The sequence below is a fragment of the Schistocerca gregaria genome, chromosome 7, assembly GCF_023897955.1.
Source record: "Schistocerca gregaria isolate iqSchGreg1 chromosome 7, iqSchGreg1.2, whole genome shotgun sequence".
Classification (NCBI taxonomy): Eukaryota; Metazoa; Arthropoda; class Insecta; order Orthoptera; family Acrididae; genus Schistocerca; species Schistocerca gregaria.
In genome coordinates, this window is record NC_064926.1 from 376795083 (window position 1) to 376809470 (window position 14388).

A 14388-nucleotide genomic window follows, 5' to 3' on the forward strand; every position below is an offset into this window, starting at 1 on the left:
GTGTTCTGGTTGCAGTACACTTACTTTTTGGACATGCCTCATATAAAAATCAAGAATAGATTGTTTCTTACAGTTGCTACAGTATCACCAAAAACCACTCTTGTGGTTCCTAGATGACCCTGTTGATATGTTAAGGATAATATTACAGAACAGAAGATGATAAACAATTTGGCCTGCAGTGACTGTGCCATGAAAGATTTCAATAACATATGTCCTTACATTACATGCACTACTGTGCTGTCAGAATAATTAAACTTCGTGACTTCCTTCAAGTTATCAGCAGACAGATTTATGTATGTTATTGTCATCAATTTGTATCTAAGGAAAAAAGAGCACATGTTTCACATATTAATGATTGTTTATTTTCAGATTGAAGGGAACCCACCACCAACAGCTCACTGGGTTCATGAGTCACAAATCCTGTCCAATAACAGTGACAAGTTTATCATTCATGAAGGGCTTGGTGGTTGGCTAAACATCACATTATGGGAAGCTGGACCAGAAGAACGTGGGGAATACACATGTGTTGCAAAGAATGAGGCTGGTGTGGACGAACGCAGATTGACTTTACTGCTGGACAGTGAAGACCCTTTGATTTTGGGAAAAGACAGTGCCAGTGGCAGCAGTGGAACTAACATGGAGTCCTCACATTTACCTCTCATAGTAGCTCTTGGGGTTGGAGCAACCATTCTTGCAGCACTTCTCATAGGATTGTCATGCTGGCTGTGCAGAAGTGGTCGAGTATGCTATGTAAGACATTTTACAGCTACTATTTTAATGCAGTTATTCTTATGTGACAAAATATTATAATAAGAGAAATTTAAAGAACAGTAACAATAAATAAAAATAAGACAAAGCTGATTGATGTGTTTTGCATAAATACATTATCAGCATATAAGACATAAAAACTATAGGGACACCATCTGATGCTAGTGTGGAAACTGAGTAGCTGGCACAACATTACTATCAATTGCTGTGACACCACTATGCATGTGGCACTGAGCATCAGGTGCCCCCTCTGATGGGGCCAGGGCAAACTTTGGCACATACGGTGGCCACCAGACTGACCTAAGCAGTTTAGATTTCAACAGGGAATGCACAGTGTGAGTACTACTGTATGTGCGCGAGAGTGTGCGCACACACACACACACACACACACACACACACACACACACACACACACACACACACACAGGTGCAGTAGTTCAATTCTTGTGTTTTTATGTGTATCTGTTCGCCACACAAAGCTACAGTTGAATAGTTAGCTTCTCTCTGTTTTATTGCTCCAGTTTGGATATGTAAATAGTGTTATATGCGTGAGACCAAGGAAAGTCTGTGTTGTGTGACATTTTCTGATCTATAAATTCCTCAACTTTTTTCTCCGTTCTAAACAGAATGCAACAGAATTTACATATAAAATTGGATAGGTTAAAGTTAGATATAGTGGGAATTAGTGAAGTTCGGTGGCAGGAGGAACAAGACTTCTGGTCAGGTGAATACAGGGATATAAACACAAAATCAAATAGGGGTAATGCCGGAGTAGGTTTAATAATGAATAAAAAATAGGATTGCGGGTAAGCTACTACAAACAGCATAGTGAACACATTATTGTGGCCAAGATAGACATGAAGTCCATGCCTACTATGGTAGTTCAAGTTTATATGCCAACTGGCTCTGCAGATGATGAAGAAATTGATGAAATGTATGATGAGACAAAAGAAATTATTCAGGTAGTTAAGGGAGACGAAAATTTAATAGTCATTGGTGACTGTAGTTCGAGAGTAGGAACAGGGAGAGAAGGAAACATAGTGGGTGAATATGGATTGGGGGAGAGATATGAAAGAGGAAACGGTGTGGTAGAATTTTGCACAGAGCATAACTTAATCATAGCTAACACTTGGTTCAAGAATCATAAAAGAAGGTTGTATAGATGGAAGAGGCCTGGAGATACTAGAAGGTATCAGATAGATTATATACTGGTAAGACAGAGATTTAGGAACCAGATTTTAAATTGTAAGACATTTCCAGAGACAGATGTGGACTCTGACCACAATCTATTGGTTATGAACTGTACATTAAAACTGAAGAAACTGCAAAAAGGTGGGAATTTAAGGAGATGGGACCTGGATAAACTTAAAGAACCAGAGGTTGTACAGAGTTTCAAGGAGAGCATAAGGGAACAATTGACAGGAATGGGGGAAAGAAATACAGTAGAAGAAGAATGGGTAGCTTTGAGGGATGAAATAGTGAAGGCAGCAGAGAATCAAGTAGGTAAAAAGACAAGGGCTAGTAGAAATCCTTGGGTAACAGAAGAAATATTGAACTTAATTGATGAAAGGAGAAATTTAAAAATGCAGTAAATGAAGCAGGCAAAAAGTAATACAAATTTCTCAAAATGGGATTGATAGGAAGTGCAAAATGGTTAAGCAGGCATGGCTAGAGGGCAAATGTAAGGATGTAGAGGCTTGTCTCACCAGGGGTAAGATAGATACTGCCTACAGGAAAATTAAAGAGACATTTGGAGAAAAGAGAACCACTTGTATGAATATCAAGAGCTCAGATGGAAACCCAATTCTATGCAAAGAAGGGAAAGCTGAAAGGTGGAAGGAGTATATAGAGGGTCTATACAAGGGTGATGTACTTGAGGAGACAGCAAAGAACTTGGAAGACCAGTTGAACGGAATGGACAGGAGGATATAAGATGAACATCAACAAAAGCAAAACGAGGATAATGGAATGTAGTCGAATTAAGTTCGGGTGATGTTGAGGGAGTTAGATTAGGAAATGAGACTATTAAAGTGGTAAAGGTGTTTTGCTATTTGGGGAGCAAAATAACTGATGATGGTTGAAGTAGAGAGGATATAAAATGTAGACTGGCAATGGGAAGGAAAGCGTTTCTGAAGAAGAGAAATTTGTTAACATCGAGTATAGGTTTAAGTGTCACGAAGTCGTTTCTGAAAGTATTTGTATATAGTGTTGCCATGTATGGAAGTGAAACATGGACGATAAATAGTCTGGACACGAAGAGAGTAGAAGCTTTTGGAATTTGGTGCTACAGAAGAATGTTGAAGATTAGATGGGTAGATCACATAATTAATGAGGAGGTTTTGAATAGAATTGGGGAGAAGAGGAGTTTGTGGCACAACTTGACAAGAAGAAGGGACCGGTTGGTAGGGCATGTTCTGAGGCATCAAGGGATCACAAATTTAGCATGGAGGGCAACGTGGAGGGTAAAAATTGTAGAGGGAGACCAAGAGATGAATACACTAAGCAGATTCAGAAGGATGTAGGTTGCAGTATGTACTGGGAGATGAAGAAGCTTGCACAGGATAGAGTAACATGGAGAGCTGCATCAAACCAGTCTCAGGACTAAGACAACAACAACAACAACAACATATAAAATTTTTCCTGGCTGATAGCCAAAAAGTATGCACACATCAAATTTAATTCACAAGTTTTTCACTGAACTTAATGGACTTGGTCTATTTAGATTCCATTAAAAAATATCTTGTAAAAGAAAAAACTGCTTTGTTATATTTAATACTCATACACAAGATAAATAAACTCTTCATTCAGTATAACTTTCCTTCTAGCTAACTATCTTTTGCAGTTAGAAAACAGTTCTACCTGTAACATAGGGCTATTCTAGAGAGTAATATTGGTGGGTCTCAGTGCTTGATATGAGAGGAGACGTGTTGTGCTAACATGTTGTTGTTGTTGTTGTTGTGGTCATCAGTCCTGAGACTGGTTTGATGCAGCTCTCCATGTTACTCTACTCTGTGCAAGCTTCTTCATCTCCCAGTAACTACTGCAACCTACATCCTTCTGAATCTGCTTAGTGCATTCATCTCTTGGTCTCCCTCTACGATTTTTACCGTCCACGCTGCCCTCCAATACTAAATTCGTAATCCCTTGATGCCTCAGAACATGTCCTACCAACTGATCCCTTCTTCTAGTCAATTTGTGCCACAAATATCTCTTCTCCCCAAACCCATTCAATACCTCCTCATTAGTTATGTGATCTACCCATCTAATCTTCACATTCTTCTGTAGCACCACATTTCAAAAGCTTCTATTCTCTTCTTTTCCAAACTATATATCGTCCATGTTTTGCTTCCATACATGGCTAGACTCCATAAAAATACTTTCAGAAATGGCTTCCTGACACTTAAATCTATACTCGATGTTAACAAATTTCTCTTCTTCAGAAACGCTTTCCTTGCCGTTAGCAGTCTACATTTTATATCCTCTCTACTTTGACCATCGTCAGTTATTTTGCTCCCCAAATAGCAAAACTCCTTTACTACTTTACTGCTTGCTCAATATACAGATTGAATAACATCGGGGAGAGGCTACAACCCTGTCTTACTCCCTTCCCAACCACTGCTTCCCTTTCATGTCCCTCGACTCTTATAACTGCTATCTGGTTTCTGTACAAATTGTAAATAGCCTTTCGCTCCCTGTATTTTACCCCTGACACCTTTAGAATTTGAAAGAGAGTATTCCAGTCAACATTATCAAAAGCTTTCACTAAGTCTACAAATGCTAGAAACCTAGGTTTGTCTTTCCTAAATCTTTCTTCTAAGATAATTCATAGGGTCAGTGTTGCCTCATGTGTTCCAATATTGCTACAGAATCCAAACTGATCTTCCCCGAGGGTGGCTTCTACCACTTTTTCCATTCGTCTGTGAAGAATTTGTGTTAGTATTTTGCAGCTGTGACTTATTAAACTGATAGTTTGGTAATTTTTGCATCTGGCAACACCTGCTTTCTTTGGGATTGGAATGATTATATTCTTCTTGAAGTCTGAGGGTATTTTGCTTGTGACATGTATCTTGCTCACCAGATGGTAGAGTTTTGTCAAGACTGGCTCTCTCAAGGCTATCAGTAGTTCTACTGGAATGTTGTCTACTTCTGGGGCCTTGTTTCGACTCAGGTCTTCAGTGGTCTGTCAAACTCTTCACGCAGTATAATATCTCCAATTTCATCTTCATCTACATCCTCTTCCATTTCCATAATATTGTCCTCAAGTACCTCGCCCTTGTATAGACCCTCTATATACTCCTTCCACCTTTCAGCTTTCCCTTCTTTGCTTAGAACTGGGTTTCCATCTGAGCTCTTGATATTCATACAAGTGGTTCTCTTTTCTCCAAAGGTCTCTTTAATTTTCCTGTAGGCAGTATCTATCTTACCCCTGGTGAGACAAGCCTCTACATCGTTACATTTGCCCTCTAGCCATGCCTGCTTAGCCATTTCGCACTTCCTGTCAATCCCATTTTTGAGAAATTTGTATTACTTTTTGCCTGCTCCATTTACTGCATTTTTAACTTTCCCCTTTCATCAGTTAAGTTCAATATTTCTTCTGTTACCCAAGGATTTCTACTAGCCCTTGTCTTTTTACCTACTTGATCCTCTGCTGCCTTCACTATTTCATCCCTCAAAGCTACCCATTCTTCTTCTACTGTATTTCTTTCCCCCATTCCTGTCAATTGTTCCCTTATGCTCTGCTTGAAACTCTGTACAACCTCTGGTTCTTTAAGTTTATCCAGGTCCCACCTTTTTGCAGTTTCTTCAGTTTTAATGCACAGTTCATAACCAATAGATTGTGGTCAGAGTCCACATCTGTCCCTGGAAATGTCTTACAATTTAAAATCTGGTTCCTAAATCTCTGTCTTACCATTATATAATCTATCTGATACCTTCTAGTATCTCCAGCCCTCTTCCATCTATACAACATTCTTTTATGATTCTTAAACCAAGTGTTAGCTATGATTAAGTTATGCTCTGTGCAAAATTCTACCAGACCGTTTCCTCTTTCATTTCTCTCCCCCAATCCATATTCACCCACTATGTTTCCTTCTCTCCCTGTTCCTACTCTCGAATAGCAGTCACCCATGACTATTAAATTTTCGTCTCCCTTAACTACCTGAATAATTTCTTTTATCTCATCATACATTTCATCAATTTCTTCATCATCTGCAGAGCCAGTTGGCATATAAACTTGAACTACCATAGTAGGCATTGACTTCATGTCTATCTTGGCCACTATAATGCATTCACTATGCTGTTTGTAGTAGCTTACTCACACTCCTATTTTTTTATTCATTATTAAACCTACTCCGGCATTACCCCTATTTGATTTTGTATTTAGAACCCTGTATTCACCTGACCAAAAGTCTTGTTCCTCCTGCTACCAAACTTCACTAATTCTCACTATATCTAACTTTAACCTATCCATTTTCCTTTTTAAATTTTCTGACCTACCTTCCCGATTAAGGGATCTGACATTACACGCTCCAATCCATAGAATGCCAGTTTTCTTTCTCCTGATAACGTCGTCGTCTTGAGTAGTCCCCACCCGGAGATCCGAATGGGGGACTGTTTTACCTCCGGAATATTTTACCCAAGAGAACGCCATCATCATTTAATCATACAGTAAAGCTGCATGCCCTTGGGAAAAATTGCGGCTGTAGTTTCCCCTTGCTTTCAGCCGTTCGCAGTACCAGCACAGCAAGGCCGTTTTGGTTAGTGTTACAAGGGCAGATCAGTCAATCATCCAGACTGTTGCCCCTGCAACTACTGAAAAGGCTGCTGCCCCTCTTCAGGAACCACGCGTTTGTCTGGCCTGTCAACAGATACCCCTCCGTTGTCGTTGCACCTACGGTACGGCCATCTGTATCGCTGTGGCACGCAAGCCTCCCCACCAACAGCAAGGTCCATGGTTCATGGGGGTAGGATAGTGTGAATATGGATGTAATTTTCTTCTGTGAAATTAAGATTTAATACTAAGTGTCATTAAGTTCTAAGAATCAAATTTAAATTGAAGTTATATAGTTATTCTTTGTTTATCTGCAGGTATATTTTTGCAGTTTTGGCACATACTGAAAACCAGACATTACAGTACTGTAGCATACTGCTAGAAGAACCAAAATAAAACAGTGCAGCCCATTCCCATTTTTATCAGTGTGCTGCAAAATTTTGTTTTGCCTCCTCTATCATTATGCTGTTGTACTGAGGACCAGGGATTTCAGTGTGTACCTGTATCAGGACTGCAGAGTTGCACCAATAAATGAACAAAAATGTAACAGCTTAACTTAATTTTTCGAGATAACAATTAAAACTTTTACTATATGTTGTATACTGAAACAGTAAGGAAACTCACAGTAGGGCACAACATACAATATTTTTTTTGTTAGCAATGATATTTCCCCACTTTCTGTGTGTTAGAAATTTTCACCATAGAGATTGGTTTGCATGGTGATAAACTCCATCTTCAAAAAATAATTCATCTTCTGTGATGTAAGAAGTAAATTTATTCAGTGTAGAAATAATATCACTTTGATGCTGTCAGATGAAACAGTATGTTCCAAAATTACTCTGATAGTAGAACAACAAACTAAAACTGCAAAAGTTGCGGAACATTATAGTAACTTAGTTAATACACCATTGCATCTACATCTGCATACAACTCTACTCAGAAAACCAGGGTGCTGATTGCTTCTCCAGGACATTCTTGAGTGAGTCAGACAAACCTTTGACCATTTATGCTGCCCTGCTTTGTACACATCCAATATCCTCTGTTAGTCCTATTTAATACAGTTCTCCTACACTTGAGAAATATTTTATGATGATTTGTACAAGTGTTTTGTAAGCAATCTCATTTATAGACTGATTAAATTCCCATAGTAGTCTGCCAACAAAGCTAAGCCTGAAGTCAAGAAACACTGCATCTACCTGACTGCCTTGATCCATGGCTTTCAAGATGTCGTGTGTGATAAGTATGAGTTGTATTTCATGTGACTGATGTTTTAGGAATCCATGCCAAGCATCGAGGAAGTCACTGTGAGACACCTTATTATATATGAATGTGGAACATGTTCTAAGTGTCTACAAGAAATGAAAGTCAAGGATATTGGACATTACTTTTGTGGATCACTTTGGCTGCCATTTGTGTAGACTGGTGTGACCTGTGCTTTCTGCCAACCACTGGGCTCAGTGTTTTGTTTGAGAGATATACATTAAACTGTTGCTAAAAGAGGGAATAAGTCAGTCCCAATTTTGGTATAGAATCAGACAAGGGTTTCATTTGGCACTGAAACTTTGTTCAAGCTTTAGCCATTTCTCAACACCACTGGCAATAATGCGTTTTATTTCATTCATTTTTGCAGTGGTACAAGGATTTAACTGCGGCAATATTGCAGATTTTCCTTTGTAATGGAACATTTAAAAATTGAGTTCAGTATTTCTGCTTTTGCTTTGCTACCCTCAATTTCAGTTTCTGTCTCATCCATGAGTGCCTGGACACTAAATTTGTTTGCTACTAACTGTCTTTACATATGACCAGAATTTCTTCAGGTTTTGTGACAGATCTGATAATATTCTGTTTTGGTACTTGTTGAATGCTTCAGGCATTACCTTCTTGACAGTAACGTGCTCGCACATAAATATAAAAACATTATAAAAGCTCGATTTGAGCAATAAATGGGAGGATATTTTGCCAATTTTTATTTATTTATTTATTTATTCATCCAATTACCCATTTATTCCAGTTTGCAAGATTAGGGCCTTCATTTCCTCTCTTACGTCTAACCAGACTTCCTTCATGAGTCAACATTATAGTTTTTTAATAGTTGACTCATCAATAGATCACTTACAAACTGATGTCATGCATGGCACCTTACCTGAAAAAGGAAACAATTTATTTTCAGAAAAATTCATGCCTACAGTAATATTATCTTATATAAAAAATACTTTCACATTATTCATTTGTACCACATCACTGGTCATCTCTCTCTCTCTCTCTCTCTCTCTCTCTCTCTCTCTCTCTCTCTCGCGTGACTGACATCAAGACCTGGATGATACTTGTGGTGTTCTATTGAGTTCTCCATGTTGTTCCCTTGGCCTGTCTGAAAAACTGTGAGACATCCTCACCACAGTTAATGAGAATATGGAAAGAAGTTGGAATTATCCATCACAGGTCCTGAGCATAGAATGTTACTGTAAGAATCATTGTAAAACTGTGACCATTTACTGTACAATGAAAGTTATTCATTATCAAATAATGTTAATTTTTTATGGGTCCCAACTGTGTTATAAAAATAATAATTGACTTTGTAGTATGAATAATTTATGATGTGTGTTTTAAGTGACATTTTAAATATTTGGATTTTAGTTCTCTCTTTCATCTCTTTGGGAAATTTATTATGTATTTTCATTTCCTTGTAGGAAATACTGTTTTGTGGTTTTGCTTATTCTTAGCAAATAATAATAATAATAATAATAAATAGTAATAATAATGAAATTATCATGACATTTTGGGTAGGAAACTCCATCTCCGGTTGATCATCCCCCTAGTGCAAGTGTTTTTTTTTTTTAATGTGATCCACTTCGGTGAGCTGTGTGTCAATGGTGATGAAATGATAATGAGAGCAACATACAGTACACCCAATCCCCAAGCAGATAAAATCTCCAACCTGGCCGGGAATTGTAACCATGTTCCCGGCACTGAGTCGGCCATGCTGACCACTCAGCTATGGAGGCTGACATAATAACAATAATAATAATAATAATCATGATAATAATATACCATAATAAATATATCAAATTCACAAAATACCAGTGTTGTAACATTCTGTTAAGCAATTTCCTCCCTACATTCTTGCAGAATGTAAGTAGTGTCTTCTTACAGAAACATGTGGCAGCAAAACAGAAATGAGCAGAATTGGAGATAAAGTTGACTGGTCAAAGGAAGACTTAGGAATAAGGTAAAATTAGTGGATGAAAACAAACAGAGAGGATGAGAAAAGCATAGATAGCTACAATTTGACAGAAATACTTGTACCCTGCAGATAAGAAGAAATCATCTGGGATATTCTAAGAGGGAAGCTATGCCAGTAGTAAGGGTATAGATTTAATCTCCTTTTGAAGGCAATATGATTTTGGATAAGATGCAGGTTACAGGGTAGTTTGGTCCACAGTTGTTTGGTTGAGGTTGGTGAGAAGATGGGGAAAGGTGTAGCTAAGATGGTGAATGTATCTGACCTGGTATTGCAGTTCTGGAATAATTATAGATATTTGATACATGAGAAGATGTATTGAAGACACGAATCATTAATAAAACAGTGAAGCAGATGGAGTCTTTGAAAGTCATGTTATCCACTGGGTTGCATCCAACGTAAGGAGCATAGGAATAAGTAATTTGATCAAACAACTCAGTGTTACACACTTGGATGTATTCATAGCTGATGAGCCATTTCAGCAGAGGTTAAAGTGCATTCAGAAAGCAGTGATGGCATATGTTGTCTCTTATGTTGAGTACACGGAGGAGAAGAAGATGGCATATGCCATTCTACTAAATAGGAGAGCTAAATTTATTGCCAATACTAAACAGTGTTCAGTGACAGTGCCAGATTCTCCCTCAACTCAGTTTTTATATGAACTGTAGTCACTAAAAAAAAAAAGTTTTTAACACTGCATGATACTCATCTTTAACTATTTACATAAAGCCAGTGTGCCACTACACAACCACCAAACACACTGAACTGTACCAACAGTTCTTCTGCATGTAATATTACTGTTCATCTGATACACTCAGTACACAGCCTGTACTCTTCACTGTGCACTATGCTATATCACTTGACTAATCAAAATATTGCTGATGGTCACAAAAGCACCCAGTTAGTGCTTGTCTTTTAATCTGGAAGCCCCTGTCTACATCTCCATTGGAATCACTGTCCTCTCACCTGGGAAAAGATACCAATCACCCCATTGTGTTGTTTGTGTCCACTAAGTGGGCATGCCACATCTAACACTGACTGTTCGTGGGGTCCCAGCTTAGAGAGGGCTTCTTTTTCTTACCTTTCAACCAACTCTGGACTCCAACTGCTGTGCAGACAAACCCCTAGACTGTGTGATTGCCCTGTGTATGGTACATAACCTGTTATCCAAGTGATAGTGCAAGAGCATGGCTAACATAGCCAGCTGGATGAGGGAAACAAGACACTTCATGAATTACAAATTCATGGCGCAATACTAAAACAATAAGCAATATCATCTCAAGTGACATTTGCATATAACAGTCAGTTTCAAAACTCTTGTAAGCCAACTCTAATAAGGTTCATCAACTAATTTGTGGAACAGTGACTAATATAGCACAATTAACTGAAGAAGTAGAATAATTTGTTTCAGAACTTTTAAGGCAGTTCTGTATGAAGGAAAAGAGTCAGTGGCACACAATGTGAAGAAATAGAAAGTGTTAATGCTTTGCAGTTATTACACAGTGAAAAAAGTCATGCCATACCTTGATCAGAAGTCCTATAATATTGCCAAGAAATATGATGCAGTTTAGTAACTTCTAGCTGTGGCCTGCCCTCATTCTTTTAATTTTCCCTGAGACTGATTTGCTAACATGGCCCAATTGTTCAAATTGCTGAAGGTAACTGAAGACAACTTTTCAGTCTCATTCTACCTTCATAATTTTTCCAAGAACAATCTATGTATCTACTAGCAGCATTCTGTGCAAATATAATTAGATATTAAGACTAATGTGCAGATAGTGACATAATAAGTGTGTGTGATTAATGAAATATCTGGCATCATCCACAGGTAAAGAAGGTGGCTGGTGATGGTTCTTTATCTGCTAGCAACCATAATGGTGCTTCAGATGAACAGGAGAAAGGCCTTATTACAAAAATAAACCCTGTCCAGAAGCCTCCAAGGCGTATCGATTCGGCCTCATCCACAGGAGATCTCGCTGAAGTCAAAATGACATTGATTGATAATGGTTCTGTCCTGTGTGAGTACTCAGTTAAATATTATCATAATATTTTACATTACCATTACTTCAGATATTATTAAACTATTTGACAGAAATCCTTTTAAATGTTCAAATAATGATATGAGGAAAAAATCAGTATATTTAAGACTGTTGCTACAGTTGTCATCACAGTCTTCATCAGACAGCTCCCCCCACCACGGACACACACACACACACACACACACACACACACACACACACACACACACACAAACCTATACACTCATACTCAACTGATAGCTGAGCTACAGTCAAGTTGTTTGTGTGCCTGTGCCGATCAGCCAGCCGATGCTGTGCCTTTACAATGAGTGGCAGCCTTACCTCATTTCACTGTTTATAAATTATCAGGAGTTGAGTGTCTATGATGATATTTTATTATGTTGAATGTTAAATCTTTGACTTCAATTAAAAGAAATGAGGAAAGCTAACTAGCCACTGTAGCTGATCGACACTTGCGATGAAGTCACACGTAATGGCACGGAGATGTCAATAGCTTTTGGGCTACCATTCTTTTTCTAATTTAAGACCTCATCCAATCACACAGATTCTCGGCCCAAGGAATCATTCACAAATAATCAATGTGTCTTATTCCACCTCCTGAGAAACCTTGTGTTTTTGTTTGGTTTGTTCCTTTCTCCATTGGCAGGATATTTTGTCCTGCACTTTGCACCACTCCCTGAATTTTATGTCAGATATTTTTATGAACTGCGTGTCCTATTCTTGTACCCATGTGACAAATTTTGTCTCTCTAGCTATTTCCATTTCCTGATGTTTTTCACTCAGAATTTTTTGTTTTCAGAGCATTTCCTCAATTCTGTCTACCTCTGTATTCCGCTCTGTAATTGCTTCTCACTTATGATAACTATTTTCATTGAGAATTCTTCTTATGACTCTACTGTAGTTTCTTGCTAACTTCTTTCACATTCATTGCTACCAAAGTGGTCATGGTTGTGGTCAGATTATTTAATATTCTGTTCATCAGTAGCTTGCTTAGCTGCCCATCCACATTCATATCTGCAAAATATTATTTAAATTACTTCGAGAAATAGCTGCCTTCACTATTCATCCTTATAAACCAATCAAAGAAATTAATTTTTCATCAAGCTGAAACATAAAATTATAGTGCAACATTCAAATATGTATGCTGTAACATAGTGCACTCATAGTCCTGCCTGACCAACACCATGGTAGCATTTCCCTTGGCCAAGAGTAAGATAACAATATCAGGAGTCACCCTAAGTGAATACAAAGCAAGCCTCTCAGCTGTTGCAGTATTACTCTTTGGTGAACCTATTTCGACATGTGTTGACTTGTCACTTTTTATTCAGTGGCTAGTTCTACGACCAAACAGATGGAGTTGCAATAGGAGCCCTTTGTCACATATTGTTGTTAATCTGTTTAAGGAACATTTTGAGGAATGTGCCTTTGAGTCAGTCACATTGAAACCTATCTTGTAGATAGTATAAAAGTTAAAATTTATTTTCTGATTATCAATTTTTGAGTAGTATTAACCTTTTACTTATTGATGTCCATCAGGGTTACTGCAGATGCAGTTCTTTCAGTTTCAGATTTTTAACTCTCAGTGTCAAATTAAAATTATTGATTTAAATTTGAATAAATTACCCTTTTTGAATATTTTCGACCTATGTTTCATAATATGTTGATAAATTTGTTGGATGAATGCTCCTGGCAGATTAAAACTGAGTGCTGGAATCTACATCTACATCTACATCTACATCCCTACTCCCCAAGCCACCTGACGGTGTGCGGCGGAGGGTACCTTGAGTACCCCTATCGCTTCTCCCTTCTATTCCAGTCTCGAATTGTTTGTGGAAAGAAGGATTGTCAGTATGCCTCTGTGTGGACTCAATCTCTCTGACTTTATCCTCATGGTCTCTTCGGGAGATATGCGTAGGAGGGAGCAATATACTGCTTGACTCCTCAGTGAAGGTATGTTCTTGAAACTTTAACAAAAGCCCGTACCGAGCTACTGAGTGTCTCTCCTGCAGAGTCTTCCACTGGAGTTTATCTATCATCTCCATAACGATTTCAGGATTACTAAATGATCCTGTAACAAAGCGCGCTGCTCTCCGTTGGATCTTCTCTATCTCTTCTATCAACCCTATCTGGTACGGATCCCACACTGCTGAGCAGTATTCAAGCAGTGGGCGAACGAGCATACTGTAACCTACTTCCTTTGTTTTCGGATTGCATTTCCTTAGGATTCTTCCAATGAATCTCAGTCTGGCATCTGCTTTACTGACGATCAACTTTATATCATCATTCCATTTTAAATCACTCCTCGTGCGTACTCCCAGATAATTTATGGAATTAACTGCTCCCAGTTGCTGACCTGCTATATGTAGCTAAATGATATGGGATCTTTCTTTCTATGTATTCACAGCACATTACACTTGTCTACATTGAGATTCAATTGCCGTTCCCTGCACCATTCCTCAATTCGCTGCAGATCCTCCTGCATTTCGGTACAATTTTCCATTGTTGCAACCTCTTGATACACCACAGCATCATCTGCAAAAAGCCTCAGTGAACTTCCAATGTCATCCACAAGG

At 38.3% G+C, this 14388-nt stretch overlaps 1 protein-coding gene across 3 annotated transcripts in view; it reads left to right on the forward strand.

Annotated features, from left to right (window-relative positions):
• LOC126282165 (leucine-rich repeat-containing protein 24-like) overlaps positions 1-14388 on the forward strand; it is a 341384-nt gene that overhangs the window by 321711 nt on the left and 5285 nt on the right. For all 3 annotated transcript variants that reach the window (XM_049981687.1, XM_049981688.1, XM_049981686.1), the window contains 2 exons: positions 370-750; positions 11605-11794. In XM_049981687.1, the coding sequence (XP_049837644.1) occupies positions 370-750; positions 11605-11794 (571 nt within the window). The remainder of the gene's footprint in view (positions 1-369; positions 751-11604; positions 11795-14388) is intronic.